At 45.9% G+C, this 24,107-nt stretch overlaps 1 protein-coding gene across 2 annotated transcripts in view; it reads right to left on the minus strand.

The window, feature by feature from the left end:
* Positions 1-24,107, minus strand: part of arhgef4 (Rho guanine nucleotide exchange factor (GEF) 4) — a 47,586-nt gene that overhangs the window by 4,227 nt on the left and 19,252 nt on the right. The window contains exons 2-9 of one of the 2 annotated variants that reach the window (XM_069151192.1): positions 23,543-23,694; positions 12,537-12,716; positions 12,112-12,312; positions 10,823-11,002; positions 10,416-10,648; positions 9,426-9,555; positions 9,037-9,168; positions 3,621-3,864 (exon numbers count right to left, since the gene is read on the minus strand). In XM_069151192.1, coding sequence (XP_069007293.1) covers positions 3,621-3,864; positions 9,037-9,168; positions 9,426-9,555; positions 10,416-10,648; positions 10,823-11,002; positions 12,112-12,312; positions 12,537-12,716; positions 23,543-23,694 — 1,452 coding nt within the window. Of the gene's footprint in view, positions 1-3,620; positions 3,865-9,036; positions 9,169-9,425; positions 9,556-10,415; positions 10,649-10,822; positions 11,003-12,111; positions 12,313-12,536; positions 12,717-20,084; positions 21,198-23,542; positions 23,695-24,107 lie in introns of those variants that run through there. The other variant, XM_069151193.1, reaches the window with a different exon arrangement.

A 24,107-nucleotide genomic window follows, 5' to 3' on the forward strand; every position in this document is an offset into this window, starting at 1 on the left:
CCCCTGGTGCAGAGGCAGCCTGTAACCACCAGGACTGTGAGGAGGTGGACACAGGAGGCCAAAGACGCCCTGCAGGACTGCTTTGAGTCCACGGACTGGGATGTGCTGTGTGGACCACATGGGGAGGACATCAACAGCAGGACGGACTGTATCACAGAATACATCAAATTCTGTGAACACACCACACAGGAGGAAGCTGTAGGCCAAACTCCAGCAGAACAACGTGAAGGAGGTGATGACCGGGATGGAGGAGATTACTGGCTTCAAAGGGAGAGAGAGACAACCAGGGGGAACCTGGAGAGGAACAATCAGGGGGAACGTGGAGAGGAACAACCAGCTAAACTGTTTCTTCAACAGGTTTAGTTCACCGCCCTCCACACCTCACACCTCCCAAACACCTCTGCTGCCTTCCCCCACCCCCCTCTGTCCCTCCTGGTGAGTTGCATGGACACAGAGTCCCCCCCCCTCCCTCTCTGTGACGACTGGCCAGGTTAGGAGACACCTGGAGAGACTCCACCAGCGCAAGGCTGCAGGACCTGACGGCATCGGCCCCGGGCTCCTGAAGACCTGACGGCATCGGCCCCGGGGGTCCTGAAGACCTGCACCGTCCAGCTGGCTGAGGTCCTACAACACCTCTTCAACCTGAGCCTGAAGCAGGAGGAGGTCCCGGTGCTGTTTTAAGACGTCCCTAAGAAGACAACTCCATCCGGCCTCAACAACTACCGACCGGTTGCCCTCACATCTCATGTGATGAAGGTGCTGGAGAGGCTGGTCTTGGCCCACCTCAGACCACTGGTGAAATCTTCACTGGACCCTCTGCAATTTGCGTACCAGACTCATGTGGAAGTGGACAACGCCATCATCTACCTGCTGCAACGAGCTCAGTCTCACCTGGATGGAACCGGTGACTCTGAGAATCACTTTCTTTGATTTCTCCAGTTCATTCAACACCATCCAACCACTGCTGCTGAGTGAGAAGCTGCGGGTGGTGGGGGTGGACATGTCCACCATCTCCTGGATCAATGACTACCTGACAGGCAGACCACAGTTTGTCCGTCTGGGCAGTGTGCTGTCTGATATGGTGGTCAGTGGTACTGGAGCTCCTCAGGGAACTGTTCTGTCCCCCTTTCTGTTCACCTTGTACACCACTGACTTCCAGAACAACTCAGAGTCAAGACATCTGCAGAAGTTCTATGATGACTCTGCAGTGGTCGGTGTATAAGGGATGGATGGGAGGAGGAGTCAGTGGACGGTGTATAAGGGATGGACGGGAGGAGGAGTCAGTGGACGGTGTATAAGGGATGGACGGGAGGAGGAGTCAGTGGACGGTGTATAAGGGATGGACGGGAGGAGGAGTCAGTGGTCGGTGTATAAGGGATGGACGGGAGGAGGAGTCAGTGGACGGTGTATAAGGGATGGACGGAAGGAGGAGTCAGTGGACGGTGTATACGGGATGGACGGGAGGAGGAGTCAGTGGATGGTGTATAAGGGATGGACGGGAGGAGGAGTCAATGGTCGGTGTATAAGGGATGGATGGGAGGAGGAGTCAGTGGACGGTGTATAAGGGATGGACGGGAGGAGGAGTACAGGGCAGTAGTGGAGGACTTTGTGGAGTGGGCTGGTAGAAATCACCTCCTCCTGAACGTGGCCAAGACCAGAGAGATGGTGGTCGACTTCAGGAGGAAGATGACGGCTCCACAACCGCTGAGAGTTCTGGGAGAGGAGGTGGACATGGTTGAGGAGTACAAGTACCTGGTGTCTCCATGACAACAGACTGAACTGGAAGACCAACATCAACGCTGTCTACAAGAAGGGGATGAGTCGACTCTTTTTCTTGAGGAAACTTCGATCCTTCAATGTGTGCAACAAGATGTTGGAGATGTTCTACCATCTGTTGTGGCCAGTGAACTGTACTTCTAGTAGTCTGCTGGGGGGGGGGGGGGGGGGCAGCATTGTAGCCGGAGACACCAACAGACGTAACAAACTGGTGAAGAAGGCCGGCTCCATCATTGGCTGCAAACTGGACAGTCTGGAAAAGGAGGTGGAGAGGAGGACGCTGAACAAACTATTATCCATATTGGATAATCCTGACCACCCTCTCCACCTGCTGCAGGGACAGAGGAGGACGTTCTCCAAAAGACTCCTCCAGCTGCTGTCACAAGGACAGATACAGGAGATCATTCCTGATACAGGAGATCATTCCTGATATAGGAGATCATTCCAGATACAAGAGATCATTCCAAATACAGGAGATCATTCCAGATACAGGAGATCATTCCTGATACAGGAGATCATTCCAGATACAGGAGATCATTCCAGATACAGGAGATCATTCCAGATACAGGAGATCATTCCTGATACAGGAGATCATTCCAGATACAGGAGATCATTCCTAATACAGGAGATCATTCCTGATACAAGAGATCATTCCAGACACAGGAGATCATTCCTGATACAGGAGATCATTCCAGATACAAGAGATCATTCCAGACACAGGAGATCATTCCAGATACAGGAGATCATTCCTGATACAGGAGATCATTCCAGATACAGGAGATCATTCCAGATACAGGGGATCCTTCCAGATACAGGAGATCGTTCCAGATACAGGAGATCATTCCTGATACAGGAGATCATTCCAGATACAGGGGATCCTTCCAGATACAGGAGATCATTCCAGATACAGGGGATCCTTCCAGATACAGGAGATCGTTCCAGATACAGGGGATCCTTCCAGATACAGGAGATCGTTCCAGATACAGGAGATCATTCCTGATACAGGAGATCATTCCTGATACAGGAGATCATTCCAGATACAGGAGATCATTCCTGTCCACTGCAATAAGACTGTACAATAACTCACCTCTGGCAAAATCCATCACACAACAATAACACCGTTGTCTGTTTTTCTTGTTTGTTTAAATATAAAAAAACAACAAAAAAACGTTGTACTATTGTTTAGTTAGATTAAATTTAATTCTATTTTATTTTATTCTATTTTATTGTATATATTGTGCATTTTTATATTTAATAATTTTTTACTGTTATTTTATTTCTTTCCTGTATCTACAAATGCTGCTGTAGCAGAAAAATGTCCCCTTGGGGATTAATAAAGTAACTATCTGTCTATCTGTCTATCTATCTATCTATCTATCTATCTATCTATCTATCTATCTATCTATCTCTCTATCTGTCTATCGATCGATCGATCGATCGATCGGTCGGTCGGTCGGTCGGTCGGTCGGTCGATCGATCGATCGATCTATCTATCTATCTATCTATCTATCTATCTATCTATCCGTCCATCCGTCTATCCGTCTATCCGTCCATCTATCTATCTAAACTACATTAAATTACACGTTACATGAAATTCTATTCTAATTCTATATTTCCATTGAGGAGGTGGAATGATATTTCTAGTGATGAGCAGGGTGTGTTGTCATGATGATTTGACCACATTCCAAATGTTCTGTTCTGTTGACCAATCAGATCCCTGGGTCGGCAGTAATTGTTTTATAATTCAGTATTAAGCATGAACATGAAGTGTGCTTGGATTTTAAGTGTGAACATGAAGTGTGCTTGGATTTTAAGTGTGAACATGAAGTGTGCTTGGATCTGACCTGTCTCGCGGTCATGCTGGACCTGTCTCCTCTCATCAGCAAAGGCTCGGAGCCACCGCTGTTTTTGTTCCGGCTTCTTGGCACACAGGATGTGGACTTCATCACCATCCAGCGACTGCAGCTTTAGGGCATTCTTCACGCTGATGTTAAAGTCCTTCTCCTTTCCATCCTCCACGTCCATCACCTCCATGTGGTCCACGTCCATCCGGCCCTTGTAGTACAACATGTCCCGACGCAGGAGGTCCTGCAGTGACAACAGTGACACATTTAGAGAGCACTTCTTTATAGAGTGCAACCCAACTTGGCCAACTGTCCTTCTACATGGTTAATTATAAAACGTTCCATGCTTAAAATATAATTACACTGATTTAAAAATATTTTGAAAACCTGTACCTCTGTTTACTACCAGATTATAATTCACCCGTGTCTCTTGTAGTGTACATGCTTTGAAGTATCTTTCTCAAAGTGCCAGAACCATATGTCCTCCCCAGTTATCTCATTTGACCCTGGATGTACTTTTCCCAATTCTCAACCCGGACGTCGTGATGTACCGTGAACTTTTGTTAAACTGCTCTGGCCCCTCTTTATCACCCTTTTACCTCATAAAAACCCAACCCTTCTGCCACAAGTGACGATATCCACACATACACCCTCTAGGTGTATAAAACCTGTCACTTTGGAGAGTACATCCTGCCAGCTGAAAACCACAGGATATCCCTTTAATCCCTTTTGGGTCACAACCGCTCCAATACACAAACTCCACAGGTGATACTCTCCAGACGCCAGATGACCTCCAGGATTGACCATCTCCAAGATCCACGTCTCCCTCATGAGGTCATAGGTCACCAAAAACTCACCAACTATAAGAACAAAATATGGACTTTGTGATTCCTATGATATAACCTGCTATAATGTACTCTGATGATTCTGCTAACTGTGACATTGATAGAAAGTGTTCTGTATCGCAAACTATGACTTTACGTGAATATGCGGACACTCTCTTTCTACTCCTCTATGTCCCTCACCCCTCTCTCTCACTCTTCTCCACCTCTCTCACATCTCTATCTGACTAATTAGGTAGAATGACCTCATCGTTTAAAATGTGATCTGTTTTGTAATACTATATCTTATAACACGTTGGTAAAGTGAAATAAGGGACTTCTTTATACATAGTTTGAATCAAATCGTGCCTTATGTCACCCCCCCCTCATGACACCTCCTCCTCATGACACCCCCTCCTTTTTAAAATGTGTTAAAATGTGTTAGTTATTGTGTTAAAATGTTACACTGTTAAAATGTGTTGCACTGTGTTAAAATGTGTTACTGTGTTATTGTGTTAAAATGTTACACTGTTAAAATGTGTTACACTGTGCTAAAATGTGTAACTGTGTTATTGTGTTAAAATGTTACACTGTTAAAATGTGTTACACTGTTAAAATGCATTGAAATGTGTTAAACTGTGTTACACTGTGTTGAACTGTGTTAAAATGTGTTAGTTATTGTGTTAAAATGTTACACTGTTAAAATGTGTTACACTGTGTTAAAATGCATTGAAATATATGTTTAACTGTGTTACACTGTTACACTGTGTTGAACTGTGTTACACTGTGTTAAAATGTGTTAAATGTCAGAAACTGTGTTAATCTGTTAAAATGTCAAAAGAATGTGTTAAAATGTGTTAGTGTCATCGTGTTAAAATGTTACACTGTTAAAATGTGTTACACTGTGTTAAAATGTGTTACACTGTGTTGAAATGTGTTACACTGTGTTAAAAGGTGTGACACTGTTAAAATGTTTAACACTGTTACACTGTTAAAATGTGTTACTGTGTTAAAATGTTACACCGTGTTGAAATATGTTACATTGTTAAAATGTGCTAGTTACACTATTAAAATGTGTTACTGTGTTAAAATGTCAGAAACTGTGTTCATCTTTTTTTAAATGTCTAAAAATGTGTTACACTGTGAAAATGTGTTAAAATGTGTTACACTGTTAAAATGTGTTACTGTGTTAAAATGTTACACCGTGTTGAAATATGTCACACTGTTAAAATGTGTTACAATGTGTTACACTATGTTGAAAAGTGTTAGTGTGTTGAAATGTGTTAAAATGTCAGAAACTGTGTTCATCTTTTTTTAAATGTCTAAAAATGTGTTACACTGTGTGAAAATGTGTGAAAATGTGTTACACTGTGTTAAAATGTGTTAAACTATGTTACATTGTTAAAAGGTGTTACACTGTGTTAAAATGTGTTACACTGTTAAAATGTGTTACTGTGTTAAAATGTTACATTGTTAAAATGTGTTACACTGTTAAAATGTGTTACTGTGTTAAAATGTTACACCGTTGAAAGATGTCACACTGTTAAAATGTGTTACACTGTGTTACACTATGTTGAAAAGTGTTAGTGTGTTGCAATGTGTTGAAATGTGTTAAAATGTCAGAAACTGTTCATCTTTTTTTAAATGTCTAAAAATGTGTTACACCGTTAAAATGTGTTACACTTTGTTGAAATGTGTTAAACTATGTTACATTGTTAGGTTAGGTTAGGTAGTTACTTTATTAATCCCCGAGGGGAAATTTTTTTCACTACAGCAGCATACAGAAGCAACAAGATAATAATAGAACAATAGAAAAGCAATAAAATAGCAGTAAAATTATAAAATATAAAATATAAAATGCACAGTGTATACAGTACAGTATATATCTATATATATTATATACAAACAACCAAAAAACACAGTCAACAGTATTATTTTGCCAGAGGTGCATTATTGTACAGTCTTATTGCGGTCGGCAGGAATGATCTCCTGTATCTGTCCTTGTGACAGCGTAGCTGGAGGAATCTTTTGGAGAACGTCCTCCTCTGTCCCTGCAGCAGGTGGAGACGGTGGTCAGGATTATCCAATATGGATAATAGTTTGTTCAGCGTCCTCCTCTCCACCTCCTTTTCCAGACTGTCCAGTTTGCAGCCAATGATGGAGCCGGCCTTCTTAACCAGTTTGTTAAGTCTGTTGGTGTCTCCGGCTACAATGCTGCCCCCCCCCCCAGCAGACCACAGCGAAGTACAATGCACTGGCCACAACAGATGGTAGAACATCTCCAACATCCTCATCCCCTTCTTGTAGACAGCGTTGATGTTGGTCTTCCAGTTCAGTCTGTTGTCATGGAGACACCAGGTACTTGTACTCCTCAACCATGTCCACCTCCTCTCCCAGAACTCTCAGCGGTTGTGGAGCCGTCGTCTTCCTCCTGAAGTCGACCACCATCTCTCTGGTCTTGGCCACGTTCAGGAGCAGGTGATTTATTCCCGCCCACTCCACAAAGTCCTCCACTACTGTCCTGTACTCAACCTCCTGTCCATCCCTTATACACCGTCCACTGCAGTCATCAGAGAACTTCTGCAGATGTCTTGACTCAGTTGTTCTGGAAGTCAGTTGTGTAGAAGGTGAACAGGAAGGAGACAGAACAATTCCCTGAGGAGCTCCAGTACCACTGACCACCGTATCAGACAGCACACTGCCCAGACGGACAAACTGTGGTCTGCCTGTCAGGTAGTCAGTGATCCAGGAGACGGTGGACATGTCCACCCCCACCACCTGCAGCTTCTCACTCAGCAGCAGTGGTTGGATGGTGTTGAATGCACTGGAGAAATCAAAGAAAGTGATTCTCACAGAGTCACCGGTTCCATCCAGGTGAGACTGAGCTCGTTGCAGCAGGTAGATGATGGCATCGTCCACTCCCACATGAGGCTGGTACGCAAATTGTAGAGGGTCCAGTGAAGATTTCACCAGCGGCCTGAGGTGGGCCAAGACCAGCCTCTCCAGCACCTTCATCACATGAGATGTGAGGGCAACCGGTCGGTAGTCGTTGAGGCCAGATGGAGTTGTCTTCTTGGGGACAGGAACCAGACAGGACGTCTTCCACAGCACCGGGACTTCCTCCTGCTTCAGGCTCAGGTTGAAGAGGTGTTGTAGGACCGCAGCCAGCTGGACAGTGCAGGTCTTCAGGACCCCGGGGCCGATGCCGTCAGGTCTTCAGGACCCCGGGACTGATGCCGTCAGGTCCTGCAGCCTTGCGCTGGTGGATTCTCTCCAGCTGTCTCCTAACCTGGCCAGTCATCACAGAGAGAGGGGTGTGGGGGAGGGCGGGGGTCAAGGTGTCAATGGAGGAAGAGCCCTTTGAGATTGAGGGCTCTATGCAGTTCACCAGGGGGGGGGGCATAGGGGGGAGGGAGGGAGGCAGCAGAGGTGTTTGGGAGGTGTGGAGGAGACAGATGAGGGCGGTGAACTAAACCTGTTGAAGAAACAGTTGAGCTGATTGTTCCTCTCCAGGTTCCCCCTAATTGTTCCTCTCCAGGTTCCCCCTGGTTGTTCCTCTCCACGTTCCCCCTGGTTGTTCCTCTCCACGTTCCCCCTGGTTGTTCCTCTCCAGGTTCCCCCTGGTTGTCTCTCTCTCCCCTTGAACCCAGTAATCTCCTTCATACCGGTCCACACCTCCCTCACGTTGTTCTGCTGGAGTTTGGCCTCCAGCTTCCTCCTGTAGGAGTCCTTGCACTCCCTCATCTTCTCCTTCAGGTGGCGCTGCACTCTCCTGAGCTCCTCCCTGTCCCCAGACCTGAAGGCTGCTTTCTTCTGATTAAGAAGAACTTTCAGGTCACTGGTGATCCACGGCTTGTTGTTGGGGAAGCATTTTACAGTCCAGGATGGTACGGTGGTGTGTTCACAGAATTTGATGTATTCTGTGATACAGTCCGTCCTGCTGTTGATGTCCTCCCCATGTGGTCCACACAGCACATCCCAGTCCTTGGACTCAAAACAGTCCTGCAGGGCATCTTTAGCCTCCTGTGTCCACCTCCTCACAGTCCTGGTGGTCACAGGCTGCCTCTGCACCAGGGGGACATACCTGGGAGTCAGCAGGACCAGGTTGTGGTCTGATCTACCAAGGGGGGGAAGGGCAGTAGTACTGTATGCATCCATGGCATTAGCATACAGTAAGTCCAGAGTTTTATTGTTCCGGGTGGGGCAGTTCACATACTGGTGAAAAGTTGGCAGTACTTTATCCAGACTGGTTAAAGTCTCCAGTAACTAACAAAAATGCACCGGGATGCTTAGTCTGAAGTTTAGACACAGTGGAGTAGATGGTGTTAAAAGGTGTTACACTGTTAAAATATGTTACACTTTGTTGAAATGTGTTCAAATGTGTTCCACTGTGTTAAAATGTGTTAAACTATGTTACATTGTTAAAAGGTGTTACACTGTATTAAAATGTGGTACACTGTGTTAAAATGTGTTACACTGTTAAAATGTGTTACTGTGTTAAAATGTTACACCGTGTTGAAATATGTTACACTTTGTTGAAATGTGTTAAAATGTGTTACAGTGTTAAAATGTCTGACCAAAAGGGTGAAATGTACCTTTTTACAGAAAACCATCTGATGATCGAAGAGGAAAAACATTCGCTGCTGACTTTTGGCCTGAAGCTGAGACAGTTTGGTCAACTCCCCTGAAAAAATCAGATCAGAGCTCCTGCTGAGGACGTCTTCACCCTGTGAGGACACAGAGACACAGAGATGAAGACACAGAGACACAGACAGCTGTTACTAAAGTTGTATTGTATTATATTGTGTTGTGTTGTGTTGTGTGTATTGTGTTGTATAGTATAGCTTTGAGTTGTATAATGTTGTATTGTATTGTGATGTCTTGTCTTGTGTGTATTCTGTTGTGTGTATTGTATGTGTTGTATTGTGTGTGTTGTAAATATCAGATGGGTGTACATGGTAATATAAAGTGACCCTCTCCTGACCTCCCAGTCCTCGATGCAGCTCTGCCACTGAGCGATCTTGTCGATGTTCTCTAGACGTCGTTTCCTCTCGTTGATCAGTCGGGCTACGTTCTTCATGGCGTTTAGCGCCGCCTCCACGTCTTTATAATCCCTGGAGATCAGAGACCGTCAGTCGGGGTGTGAACATGAAGAGTAAAGGACCGTTGTGTTGTTGAGTACTGATCGGTCTTATTCCTCTTTTTGGACACGTGTCCCCCTGTGTGGACATTAGACATGTGTCCCCCTGCTAGACATTAGACACGTGTCCCCCTGCATGGACATTAGACATGTGTCCCCCTGGTAGATATTAGACGTGTCCCCCTGCTAGACATTAGACACGTGTCCCCCTGCATGGACATTAGACATGTGTCCCCCTGCTAGACATTAGACATGTGTCCCCCTGCATGGACATTAGACATGTGTCCCCCTGCTAGATATTAGATGTGTCCCCCTGCTAGACATTAGACATGTGTCTCCCTGTGTGGACATTAGACGTGTCCCCCTGCTAGACATTAGACACGTGTCTCCCTGTGTGGACATTAGACATGTGTCCCCCAGCTAGACATTAGACAGTGTACACATTAAACACGTGTGCCCCTGCGTGGACATTAGACACATGTCCTCCTGTGTGGACATTAGACACGTGTCCCCCTGCTAGACATTAGACATGTGCCTCCCTGTGTGGACATTAGACATGTGTCCCCCTGCTAGACATTAGACACGTGTCCCCCTGCATGGACATTAGACATGTGTCCCCCAGCTAGACATTAGACAGTGTACACATTAAACACGTGTGCCCCTCCGTGGACATTAGACACGTGTCCCCCTGTGTGGACATTAGACACGTGTCCCCCTGTGTGGACATTAAACATGTGTCCCCCTGTGTGGACATTAGACATGTGTCCCCCTGTGTGGATATTAGACATGTGTCCCCCGCGTGGACATTAGTCATGTGTCCCCTAAGGACGTCACCTGTGCTGGGGGTTGGTGTATTTGAGCAGCTCCGCCAGCTGCAGCGGGTATTTGCAGATCTTCTGAACCGGAGTGAGCAGGAATCCGTCTAAAGAGATGTCGATCATCTTCTGCAGCAGGCGGCACGCCTCGAAGAAAAACATGTACTTGTTGACCTTCATGACCTTGGAGAGCTGCACGCAGGCGTTTGGGTGGTTGTTACAGTACTCCGAGTAGATCTGGAAGTCTGTTTGCTGCACATGAACCACAACAACAGGGTCAGGGGAAGAAACTCTGAGAAGACTAACTCAGAGCAGAAAGAAGCAGGTGTCTGTCGTACAGTTCTCTGAGAACATGAATCACCTGACCTGCACCTGGTTCTAGGTTCTAGGTTCTAGGTTCTCTGGATTCGAGCTGACTCAGCTTACGTGTTCCAGGAAGCAGAATCCGATCTCGCTGAGGTGCGGCTGCTCCTTGTTGAACTTCTTCTCCAGAACCTTCAGAAACTTCCTCTGGAACCGGTAGATCTCCTCGATGTTGCTAAAGATGGTGCGGAGCTGCTCCTCGGTGAACATATCGGTCCTCTTGCGGCACTGTTTGATGTAACCCTGAAGAGAACGCAGACCGGCTTAGAACCAGCTGCACACGTTGTTTAAACAGCAAACATGACAAACACAGGGAACCATCTGTCACATACAAACACATGAAGACCAGATAAACAGTTTGATGATGTTAGAGAACATCAGCTGTGTTCCTCTGATTCAGAAGTCATCGACTCCGAGACCGTTTTTCAGACATTAACATTTTCTGAACGTTCCACATCTTAAAGCTGCAGGTGTTCTGCTAGTTTGACTTTCCTGTAAGGACATTATTTAACCAGAGAGTCAGTGGGTGGCAGTGAATCAGCGAATCAGTAAATCAGTGAAAGTAAATCAGTGAAAGTGAATCAGTAAATCAGTGAATCTGTTAGGATTCCTGTCTGCTCCTCTGTTTTGTCCCCAATCACCTCTCCTCATGTTTTCTGTCGGTCCCTTCTCTCCTCATGTTTTCTGTCGGTCCCCTTAACAAACATGTTATTGTGTCCCCATGTGTTCTGTGTCCTCCTCTCCTTGCCTCCTGTCACCTCCCATGGCCACACCCATCACTGGTCTCAGCAGCTGCTACCACTCTCCCCAATCACCACCTGCAGGTGGCTCATTTCCCTGATCACCTCCAGAGACTATATTTGCCCTGCCCCTGCAATCATCTGGTGTCGGTCCATACTGCGAGTTACTATCAGATTCTGTCTAGTTTTGACCAGATGCTGCCTGTCACTACTAGTCTCCCACCATCTGTCGCCAGTGAGTCTGACCGTCCGTCCCCGGTCCTGTTCCTACTTATGTGGAAGTAACGAAGTATGTCAGGTCTGTTTGTGGGTGCTGCATGATGTCGGTTGATCTTCTGCTCCACTCTGACACTCACTTTAAAACCAAACCTCTCCGTCATGTTGAACTCTGATGTTCTACCGAACACATTGATGTGTTTTCTCATGTGTTTGATGTGTTGGTCCTTCAGGATGTTTGTTAGACAGCTGTAGATGTTTTCTTAGATTAGTGTCATTAGAAGAGTCGTTGGTTTTAGAGTGTTGTGTATTTCATGGTTCATGAGCAGGTTCATTAGAGCTGGTCTAACAGTTTATAAAGCAGCTCATGATTGACAGCATGTTTTCCAGTCAGACCTCACAAATGTCCTTCAGGTGCTTGATGTAGTCTCTCTCTGTGCTCATGATCTCGTTGATAACGTTGGTCCTCATCTGCTCTTTGCAGGGTAAACCGGGTCCCAGCAACGAGCCCAGACCTGCCCGGTCCTGCTCCCCAGCCTGGTTCTCCTCCAGCTGGGCCAGGTACTCCTCCATGGGCTCGTCCTGGTTCACACGCAGCTGAGGAGAGAGCTGACTGTTAGAGTCACGGACAAAGATCTCTCGCATCTTTGTTCTCTTTAAAATCACATCAATATGAACCACACGTTCTGCCTGCAGTCCCTCGTTGACGAACATCGTACCGTCATTATGATGCTTTGTTCTGTTTTAATGACAGTCCTTTAGAATAAAGCTCGGACTCTGCAGACAACACAAATATAACGGGTCGATAATTTGTGTCTCACCCGTACGAAGCTGGCAGGGAACCAGCCTTCACTGTCCACCATGCGTCCCCACCACCACTCCTTGTTCGTGGCATCCACTACTTCGATGACATCACCGGCTTTGAAGCCCAGCTCCTGGTCGTCCATGGTGACGTGGTCCCAGAGGGCCTCGGCGTACACCACGCTGCCATCGCTGATCAGCTGGAGAGGAAGCAGACTGGTTCTGTGAGCTTTGGTTCTACGTGCTGTGCTGCAATGTGGAGGTTACATGACGGGAACATCACTGCTCCGTTCCGGCTCGTCAGTTCTGCTGCTCCGATGTGACCGACACAAACCTCACCATCACTAACCCTGACTTCGAACCACCGCCTCAACGGCCCTGCAAACTACTGCAGAGGAAGACAACAGGAAGACTCTGCAGGAACAAACGGGTGCATTGTGGGAAAGTGTAACGAAGTGTTTTTAGGTACTGGGTAACCAGTTTGGACACATTCAGGGAGTTTCTTTATTCTTCACCATTTTCTACAGTGTAGAACCAAACTGATGACATCACAACTATGAAATATCAAACATGGAATGATGGAATAAATAAAAAATGTGTAAACAAACAAATATATACTTCACATTTCAGACTTTTCAGTTTGACAGATGTGAACACAGATTGGAGGAATCTCGTCTGACATCACGGTGAGCGTATTGCATCACTTCCTGTCTACAAACATTGTGACTTGTGTTACTTCTGTTATTTCAGCTTCTTTTCCTGAATTATACGTATCTTAACTCTCTCCACACTTCTTCTCATCTCAAGTTAAAACTCACATTTGCTCTTCTTGAACAATTCTACTGTTAAATCTTTGACCAACGTTCACTAACTTGGTGTTTTGATACTGCTAGCTTAGCAGTTAGCAATGGCTTCCCTCTCTCCCTCCACCTCTTCTTGTTTTTCCTACTCAGTGTGTGACGTTTAGTTACGACCCTGCCTCCCTTAATGATAATGCTACCTGTAATAAATGTAGTGTAGTTAGGGCTCTGGAGGCCAGGGTCATAGAATTAGAATCACTGCTGTGCACCATGCTAAATAACGAGCTAGCTGTAGGAGCTAATCAAGGAGGGGGTGTACAGCTGTCCAGGATACAGGTTTAGTTAGCCGGTCCCCCGCAGCACCCGAACAGCCGGGTGGCTGGGGGACAGTACGAAGGAGACATCGTCCCAAGAAGAAGCCCACGGTTCACCACCGACCTTCACGTCTCCAACTGATGTTCCACATTCTGTGAAACACCTGCTGAGAAACCAACTCTGGTTATTGGAGACTCTGTTTAACATGAAGTTAGTGAAACCAGGGGACAGAGACAGATGTCTTCCAAGGGACAGAGACAGATGTCTTCCAGGGGACAGAGTCGGATGCCTTCCAGGGGCCAGAGTCGGATGTCTTCCAGGGGACAGAGTCAGATGCCTTCCACGGGACAGAGTCAGATGTCTTCCAGGGGCCAGAGTCGGATGTCTTCCAGGGGACAGAGTCAGATGTCTTCTAGGGGCCAGAGCGGGCGACATTGAATCAAACCTGAAACTGCTGACTAAGGCTAATCATAAATCGAGAAGGAGGAGGAGTGGCAGCAATCTTCCACTCAAGTTTATCAATTAATCCAAAGCCTAAATTTAGTTAAAATCTGACAATTAAAAGTGGATTATTAAATATGAGATCTCTCTGGTCTAAATCTCTGTTAGTAAATGACTTGATAACTGATCATCAGATTGATTTACTCTGTCTCACAGAGACCTGGCTGCAACAGGAAGAATATGTTAGGATTAATGAAGCAACTCCTCCCAGTCATATTAATTATCATATTCCTAGAGATTCAGGAGGAGGAGGAGGAGGAGCAGGAGGAGGAGGAGGAGGAGGAGGAGGAAGAGGAGTAGGAGGAGGAGGATGAGGAAGACTGGCAGCAATCTTCCACTCAAGTTTATCAATTAATCCAAAGCCTAAACTTAGTTCTAAATCATTTGAGAGTCTGACTCTTAGTCTCTCACCCAAACTGGAAAGCAGAGAAACGGATTGTATTGTTGTTGTTTATCTCCCACCTGGTCCTTATTCAGAGTTTCTAACTGAATTCTGACTTTTGATCAGATTTAGTGCTGAGTTCAGATAAAGTGATGATAGTGGGAGACTTTAACATTCATGTTGACGTGGACAATGACAGCCTCAGTTCTACTTTCAGATCATTATTAGATTCTATAGGCTTTTATCAGGATGTAAATAAACCCGTCACCGTAGTAACCACACCCTCCATCTGGTTCTGTCGTATGGGATGGAAACTGAAAATGTAATAGTATTTCCTCAAAACCCTGTTTTGTCGGACCACTTCTTATTAACATCTGAAGTTACAATAATGGACTACACAGCATGTGGGAATAAATCCCACTACAGTAGATGTCTGTCAGATGATGTCGTGGCCAAGTTTAAGGAAGCAGTTACATGTTTATCCTCTTCGATGCCGTGTGTTAAAGCAGTGGAAGACATCTACGTTGATCTTAGTCCCACACAAGTGGATCATCTGGTAGAAAACACTGCAGTATCTCTGCTACAACTCTAGATGATGTCGCCCCTCTGAAGAAGAGAGTCATGAACCAGAGGAAGTTGTCTCCATGGTACAACTCAGAACTACGCTCTGCTAGGCAGCGACTAGAAAGATGGAAAGGAAATGGAGTTCCACTAATTTAGAAGAATTTCACCTGCCTGGAAGGATAGTCTAATATTATATAAGAAAGCTCTTGGTAAGGCCAGAACTTTATATTATTCATCATTAATAGAGGACAACAAGAACAACCCCAGGTTTCTTTTCATCACTGTAGCAGGCTGACAAAGAGTCCCAGTTCTGTTGAGTCCTCTATTCCTTCAGCTCTCAGCAGTAATGACTTCATTAACTTCTTTACTAATAAAATTCTTACTATCAGGGAGAGAATCGGGCCGACCCTTCCTGACACCATCACTGATGTGATGTTAAGTACAGCAGCCCTGAAAGCAACTGTAGGACCAGATGTAAACTTGGAACATTTCTCTCCTGTTGAGCTCTCTGAGTTAACTAGAATTATTTCTTCATCTGGATCCTCTAGCTGTCTGTTAGATCTCATCCCAACTAAACTTTTTAAGGAAGTCTTCCCTTTAATTAATACTTCCATATTAGATCAGATCAACCTATCTATTGTAACCGGCTATGTACCGCAGGCTTTTAAAGTGGCTGTAATTAAAACTTTACTTAAAAAGCCAACTCTTGATCAGCTGTTTTAGGAAACTACAGACCAATTTACAACCTGAAGTTTATTTCTAAAATCTGTTACAAATCAACTTTGTGATCATTTACAAAGGAATGATCTGTTTGAAGATGTTCAGTCTTTAGAGTTCATTATAGCACAGAAACAGCTCTGGTGAAAGTTACTAACGACCTTTTATTAGCCTCAGATAATGGACTCGTCTCTGTACTTGTTCTTCTGGACCTCAGTGCTGCTTTTGATACGATTGATCATACGATCTTATTACAGAGATTAGAAGACGTTACGAGGATTAAAGGAACTGCATTAGACTGGTTCAAATCCTACTTATCAGATAGTTTCCAGTTTGTTCATGTAAACAATGAGCCTTCCAGACAAACAAGAGTTAGTTATGGAGTTCCACAAGGCTCAGTGTTAGGCCCAATACTTTTTACTTTGTACATGCTTCCATTAGGAGATGTCATCAGGAAGCACTGCATCAACTTCCATTGTTATGCAGATGACACTCAGCTATATCGTTCTATAAAACCAGATGAAACTAATCAGTTAGTAAAACTTGAAGCCTGTCTAAAAGACATAAAGGTCTGGATGACCAAAAACTTCCTGCTTCTAAATTCAGACAAAACAGAAGTTCTTGTACTTGGTCCTAAACACCTCAGAAACTCTTTCTGTAATCACTTAGTTACTCTAGATGACGTTGTCTTGGCCTCCAGCAAAACTGTGAGGAACCTTGGAGTCATCTTTGATGAGGATTTGTCCTTTAGACACCAGATAAAGCAAATCTCCAGAACTGCCTTCTTTCATCTACGTAATATTAATCAAATCAGGAAAATCGTTCCTCAGCGTGACGCAGAAAAACTCATTCATGCGTTTGTTACTTCTAGACTAGATTATTGTAATTCCTTGCTGTTAGGATGTCCAAATTACTCATTAAAAACCTGCAGCTGATCCAAAATGCTGCAGCAGGAGTACTGACGGGATTTAACAAGAGAGATCATATTTCTCCAGTTTTATCTTCTCTTCACTGGCTTCCTGTGAAATCAAGAATAGAATTTAAAATTCTCTTGATGACTTACAAAGCTCTACATGACCAGGCTCCATCATATCTTAGAGATCTTATAGAACCATATAATCCCAGCAGAGCACTTCTCTCTCAGTACGCTGGTCTACTTGTGGTTCCTAGAGTTTCCAGAAGTAGAATGGGAGGCGGAGCTTCAGTGTTCAGGCTCCTCCCCTGTGGAACCAGCTCCCAGTTTGTGTTGGAGGGGCAGAAACCCTCTCTAGCTTTAAGATTAGACTCAAACGTTCCTTCTTGATAAAGCCTATAGTTAGGGCTGGCTCAGGTAGACCTGAACCAACCCTTAGTTATGCTGTTATAGGCCGAGGCTGCTGGAGGACCTCGTTACATGCTGATCTTCTTTTCTTTCCTCCTACTCTTTAACTGACTCATACCTCACCATCTTCTTCTCTCCCATAGTTTCTTCTTATTATCTGTTGTCTCCATTCAGTTCCTTCACTCGTGTAGTTTCTGTTCTTTCTTTTCCAGATGTCCCGTCATGGAGCTGCATGTCTCTGCTCTGTGATTGTCGTCTCCACCAACAGTTCTTCTCTTCTATCTCTATGCTGTCCTTTTCTCTCTCTGCTCTCCTCTCACCCCAACCGGTCGACGCAGATGGCCGCCCACCTCTGATCCTGGTTCTGTTAACAGATGCTCCGCCCACCTATGATCCTGGTTCTGTTAACAGATGTTCCGACCACCTCTGATCCTGGTTCTGTTAACAGATGTTCCGCCCACCACTGATCCTGGTTCTGTTAACAGATGCTCCGCCCACCTCTGAGCCTGGTTCTGTTAACAGATGCTCCGCCCACCTCTGATCCTGGTTCTGTTGGAGGTTTCTTCCTGTTAAAGGGAGTTTTTCTTCCCTCTGTTGGAGGTTTTTCTCCCTTAAAGAGGAGTTTTTCCCTCCTAGCTTATGTGGGAATTGCTGTATTGTTGGTTTCTCTGTATAATATTGTAATGTTTTGCTGTAAAGACTTTAATGTGTTAAGTACCATGAAATAACCTGTGTTGTGATTTAGAGCTATATAAATAACATTGATTTGAATTAACGGCAGCTTCATGAGGTCATCAACATGTCAGCATGGAGGAGACCTGCTGGGACCAAGAGTCACCAGGAGAGGACACGAGACCAGAGGAGACCTGCTGGTACAGAGACCAGGAAAGGACACGAGACCAGAGGAGACCTGGACTCTGATCTGAGGAGTCCTGATGGGAGATCTGGTCTTTGAGACCCAGAGAAGATGAACAGGTGGTATTTGCAGGTGTGGTTCCCATCATGCAGCAGGAGCTGTGATGATGAACACTGAACCAGCATAGAGACCACCACCTCCTGCAGGAGAAGGAGAAGGAGGACGAGGGGGAGGAGGAGGCAGAGTTATTGATGGAGACTCTGCAATGGTCATATTTCTCTGCCTTTACAGACCCCTGGGTCAACAAGACTCCATACACCATCCACAATGGTGACTGAGCCAGTGTCCCTTCATCTCTGCCGTCTCCTCCATCTCCTTCGTCTCCTCCTGGGGGAGAGGAGACAGTGTGAAAGACACACTGCTTTTACTTTCTCTCTCTGATCCGACTCTCAGCTCCACTGATCCTTTATGGTGATGAGGAAAACACACGCTGTGGCTGTTGCTAAGCAACACACCCACATCATCTTCCCTCTGCTGTCGGTCTTTCCAGATTCCTCTCTGACTACATGACACCACAATCCTCTGATTACGTGATCGCACACACAATGGGAATGTTCACCTCATGTTACTCGTGCGAGGACAACGTGAATTTGTGGACGTTCGTGTCTTTGCATTGACTTTGTTTATAATCAACTCAGACTGGATAAAAAACTATATAAAACCTCAGACTGGATAAAAAAAAAACCTCAGACAATAGATCCATTGAAAAGCTCTACGTGTCCCACACTTGAAGCAGTTGTTGTTTGGTGTATTAACTGTTTATTAAAGAGTTCGTAGCTTCAGGTCTGTAAAATGGTTCCGATCCAGAAGTGTCTTCAGCTGCAATACCAGCGAGTGCCACTAGAGGTCGACTCCAAAAAGCCTCCGGCTCCATAGACTCCCATTCAACTTCTCTCATCAAATCCAAAGTGAATAAAATGTGTCCATCAGTTATCTCGGTGTTGTTAGCTAAAGTCACTCCTTCTTATTAGTTTTCTGGAGGTCCATCTGAAAATAATCCCTCATTCATTAGAAAAGAAGATTCAAGAAGACCTGTTTTTGGGGGCGTGTCTGTTTGATTGACAGGCCTGTGGTGCAGTCAGGTTACAGCTATCGGTGGGCGGGACGTAGTATCGTCAGGTTTCCAATCAGATCGGTCAGATCCACCGCTGGCTCCTCCCCCAGCTCGTCCAAATATGGTCACTTCCTGCTCCGAACCGCTCCGAACTAACAAGATGGTGACGGACAGAATCTGAACTGGAGGATTCATAATGTTCACAAACCAACGATGATATCACTGATGGTTGATGACATCACTGATGGATGATGACGTCACTGATGGTTGAGGGTGTTTCAGAGTGTGTGTGTGTGTGTGTGTGTGAGTGAGTTTGTGTGTGTCTGTGTGAGTGTGTGTGTGTGTGTGTGTGTGTGTGTGAGTGTGTACGTGTGTGTGTGTGTGTGTGTGTGTGTGTGTGTGTGAGAGAGTGTACATGTGTGTGTGTGTGTACGTGTGTGTGCGTGTGTGTGTGCGCGTGTGCGTGTGTGTGTACGTGTGTGTGTGTGAGTGAGTGTGTGTGTGTGTGTGAGTTTGTGTGTGTGTGTGAGAGAGTGTACATGTGTGTGTGTGTGTGTGAGTGTGTGTGTGTGTGTGTGTGTGTGTGTGTGTGTGTGTGTGTGTGTGTGTGTGTGCGCGTGCGGTGGGGGGGGGGGTTCCTGAGTCTTTTTAAACATGAAACTAAACACGTGGATACTTTTAAAGACATCAGTGGTTCCTGCCCAGGGCGGAGTAGGAAAGTATTGAGAGACGGACTAACATGTTGGTTTTGGTTGTTTTTATGGAGTTTGTTGACATATGAGTGAAACAGATTAAGTGCAGCATCAGCATGTTTAGTAGCGCGGTGCCGACTGGAATCACAAAGACACACACGTCACAGCCTGGATGAACCGGACCAGAACCATCGGCTCAGACTCTGATGACTGGAGGCTGAGAGCCAGCAGGACACGACAACCCTTCATATGTTCACATGTTCGTAATCACACACATGAACACACATCCTCCCTCTGCTGGTGTACCTGCGTTCTGCTGCGGCCATGTTGGACTCCCATGAATCCGAGCAGCGCCGCTCGTTAACGGGCCGGTCCTCCTCTGATCCTCAGCATCACTTCATCTGCTGTCTCCAGCTACAATCCTGTGTCAGAGAGTGTGTGTGTGTGTGTGTGTGTGTGTGTGTGTGTGTGTGTGTGTGTGTGTGTGTGTGTGAGAGAGTGTGTGTGTGTGTGTGTGTGTGTGTGTGTGTGTTTGTGTGTGTCTACTGGAAGGCCAGCAGGAACATGAGCACCACGTTGATGACGATGAGCAGCATCATGATGATGAAGACGACCACCTTCTGCGTGTCGGGGGGGAGGTTACAGCGCAGCACGGTGCTGAACAGCCCCATCCTCTGCCTGCTCCACCTCCCCGAGCCGCTGCCGCGCGCCATCAGTCCTCTGGCCTCCTCCTCCTCCTCTTCCTCACCACCCCTCCCCCGTCTCCTTTCCCTCAGGGCCGAGCCTGCACACCACACGGCGTCCCCTCGTCCTCCTCCTCGCCCGTCTCCGTCTGCGTCCTCCGCTGCTGCAGTCCTCCTCCGCTCGGCTCCGCTCACCTCCTCTGCTTCTCCTGCCACTTTGCCGATGAGCAGCGTTGCTCCGGCCTGCAGTGGAGGCGGAGCCTTTCCGTCAGAGCGCTGGCAGTCTGTAGAGCTGAGCACCTCCCCTCCTCCTTCACTCCTTTCTCCTCTGAGAAACAGGCACCTCCTCCTTCACTCCTTTCTCCTCTGTGAAACAGGGACCTCCTCCTTCACTCCTTTCTCCTCTGTGAAACAGGGACCTCCCCTCTTCGTCTCCTTTGTATCTGTCTCCGGTTCAGTGCTCGTGTTCTCGTCTCTCTCGGTCAGGACGTGAGGATGAAAGACGGATGGGATGCTGCATCTCTCCGGTCCACCATCCTCCTCCTCCTCCTCCTCCTCCTCTGTTCTTCCTCTTCTTGTCCTCCGTCTGTTTTGCAGAGCGCTCCTCTCTCTCCTGCTTCCTGCTTCTCCTGCAGACAGACGTTGGCTCCGCCTCTGACTCGCTTTTGTCTCCGTATCTGTGTCTCCTTCTAAAATGGTGCTCGGTGTTGCCTCAGCATCCGTCCAACCACCACCACCCTCCTCTCCCCCCTACCTCCCCTTCCTCTGGTAGTGCCTCCACCCTGACAGAGCAGCCAGCCAATCAGAATGCAGAGAGTGTCAGCATATCCTGGATACCAGAGTGGTTGGGGCAGGGCCATAGCAACCCCTCAGAGAAAGGCGGGGGGTGGGGTGTGATTATCATCCTGAATAGAATAATGAGCTTTAATGTAACTTCAAACTTCACTGATCACCAGTTTCTGTGGATCAATGACTGCCAGACTATCTGACTTAACAATCATCAGTTATACAAAAAACAACAACTACGAACAGCAGGACAACAACACTTCACCATACTGCTGACACGCTGAGAGCCGGTGTTACACTGAAACCTGTCCCCCTTCACAGTCTGTGTTGGTCAGGTTGGTTCTGTTCAGACATGAGGAGTGAGGGGAAGACTATGAGAGCAGGCACAGTGAGTCACTGTCGCCTCCTTCTGTACAAAGTGGTATTACATAATGGGAAATAAATCCTACTGAAATATACCTCTCATGTACTGTAATGTGTAATTAAAATAAAATGTTGGTTAAATGACATTCAAGAATACACAGCAGCCCATTTTTCATCCGTGAACAGTATCATTCAGGATTAATGCTTCCTTCCAGATGTTCAAGCTACCCATGCCATGTGCACTAATGCATCCTGTACCATCACAGATGCTGGCTTTAGAACTGAGCTGATAACAAGCTGGATGGTCCCTCTCCTCTTTAACCTGGAGGATGCAGCGTCCATGATTTCCAAACAGAATCTCAGATTGTGATCCATCAGACCTCAGGACAGTTGTCCACTTCACCTCAGTCCATCTTCAATGATCTCGGTCCAGAGAAGGCGGCGGTGTTTCTGGATCATGTTTCTATCTGGTTTCTTCTTTGGAGAGTTTTAACATCATTTTTGGACGCAGCGATGAACTGTGTTCACAGACGATGGTTTTCACAAGTGTTCCTGAGCCCATGCAGTGATTTCCACTCCAGAATAGTCTGTTTTTAATGCAGTGCTGCCTGAGGGCCCGAAGATCACCACCATCCAATATTGGTTTCCAGCCTTGTCCCTTGTGTTCAGAGATTTCTCCAGATTCTCTGAATCTTTTAATGATATTATGAACCGTAGACGATGAAATCCACTAATTCTTTGTAGTTTTACGTTGAGGAACATTATTCTTAGATTGTTGAACTATTTTCTAACAGTCTTTCAGAGTGGTGAACCTCTCCCCATCTTCACTGCTGAGAGACTGCCTCTCTGAAATCATCTTTTACCCACAATATACCCAATGATGTTACTGATCTGTTGCCATGGTAACCTCATTAGTTGTCAGATGTTCCACCAGGTGTTTTTTTTTATTGTTACTCAACTTTTCCCGTCTTTTGTTGATCCTGTGATAACTTTATAGAGACGTGTTGCTGCCATCAAATTCAAAATGAGCAGATATTTTACATAAAATAATACAAAAAAATATTTTCCAAATTTGATATGTTGTCTTTGTTCTATTTTAAATCAAATGTGTTTACATATTTTACGCAGCGTCCCAACATGAACTAGCAGCCACTCAAAACTCAAAATAATGTTATCATTTCCTGATCTGATGTTCTCAAATCTGCAATTTTATTCAAGAACCAGTTAAAAGGACAAACATAGACTTCACTGTCATATGGAACTGACACACACACACAGACTGATTTGTACATTCGTTCCCACACGTTAAACGTTTGACACACATACATCAGTTCTCCACAGGGTGGCAGCACAGAGCTGACTCTGACACTCAGGAAGAAGAAGGAAACTGCTTTCTTTGCAGCTGGCTCTCCATTTTGATTGGCTGTCAGAGTGCAGCCCATCAACCAATCAAAAGAACAGAGAAGAGACCACATGATGAAGCAGCAGAGGATGATGACCCATAGCACAGGGACAGATTATTAACAGGACTACTACATGTAGAATACACAGCAGGTAACCGTGACAACCAAACAACCCCACGACCCCCGAGTAGCCATCTGAGTCTTGTCCTGTACTGATGACAGGCTGCTTCCCTACGGTGAGGATGACTGTGGGGCGAAGGCTCTCTGAGACAAAGGTTCTGGATGGACGTCATTCATGGACTGGACGTGAAGTGATGTGATAGATTTATTTCCATGGTAACAGCTTAATAACAGTGATCATCCACACACATACCACAGCCTGAACCAACCATTACTCATGTTAAAGACAACAACAGCGCCCCCGGTGGCAGAATGAAAACACTGTGTTACAGTAGTAATGTACACAGAGCTGCTGTGGTGGTCGTTAATGCAACCACAGTTCTCCATCAGTATTAGAGTCTCCACCCACCTCGTTGATGGCCAGCTGCTCTCCGCCGCCCCCTCCTGGATGTCCAAAACGATGTCCAGCACTACGAAACTCTTCGTACAGAAGGTCCTCCTCACTGCCCAGCTCGTCCCCGAGACAAACCTTATCAGACGCCCCGTCAGGGACAACCACGGCTGAGACGGGGAGGTCAGAGCATAGGGGGGGAGACAAAGACAGTCGGATTAATTGACGTACAGATTATTTAAATAATAATAATAAATGAGCATGTCAAGTTTCCGAGTCGTCCGTGTCCATACAGTCCAGACAGTTCAGACTGCTGCTGTTGGACATGAAGAGACACTGAGATGTCTCAGAGTGAAGACAAGCTGTCAGAGTTCAGAGACTAACGTCAGCACTGAAACCACCTTTCTGTCAACGTCTGGGACTTCTAAGAACAGGAGGAGATGACTCTTCATCATATCATAACATCTCTAACAGGAGGAGATGACTCTTCATCATATCATAACATCTCTAACAGGAGGAGATGACTCTTCATCATATCATAACATCTCTAACAACAGGATAACCGAATAACCGAACTGTGTTT

Source organism: Embiotoca jacksoni, unplaced genomic scaffold (genome assembly GCF_022577435.1).
Source record: "Embiotoca jacksoni isolate LCO1_2020_lvr unplaced genomic scaffold, fEmbJac1.0.p SCAF_17, whole genome shotgun sequence".
Lineage (NCBI taxonomy): Eukaryota > Metazoa > Chordata > Actinopteri > Embiotocidae > Embiotoca > Embiotoca jacksoni.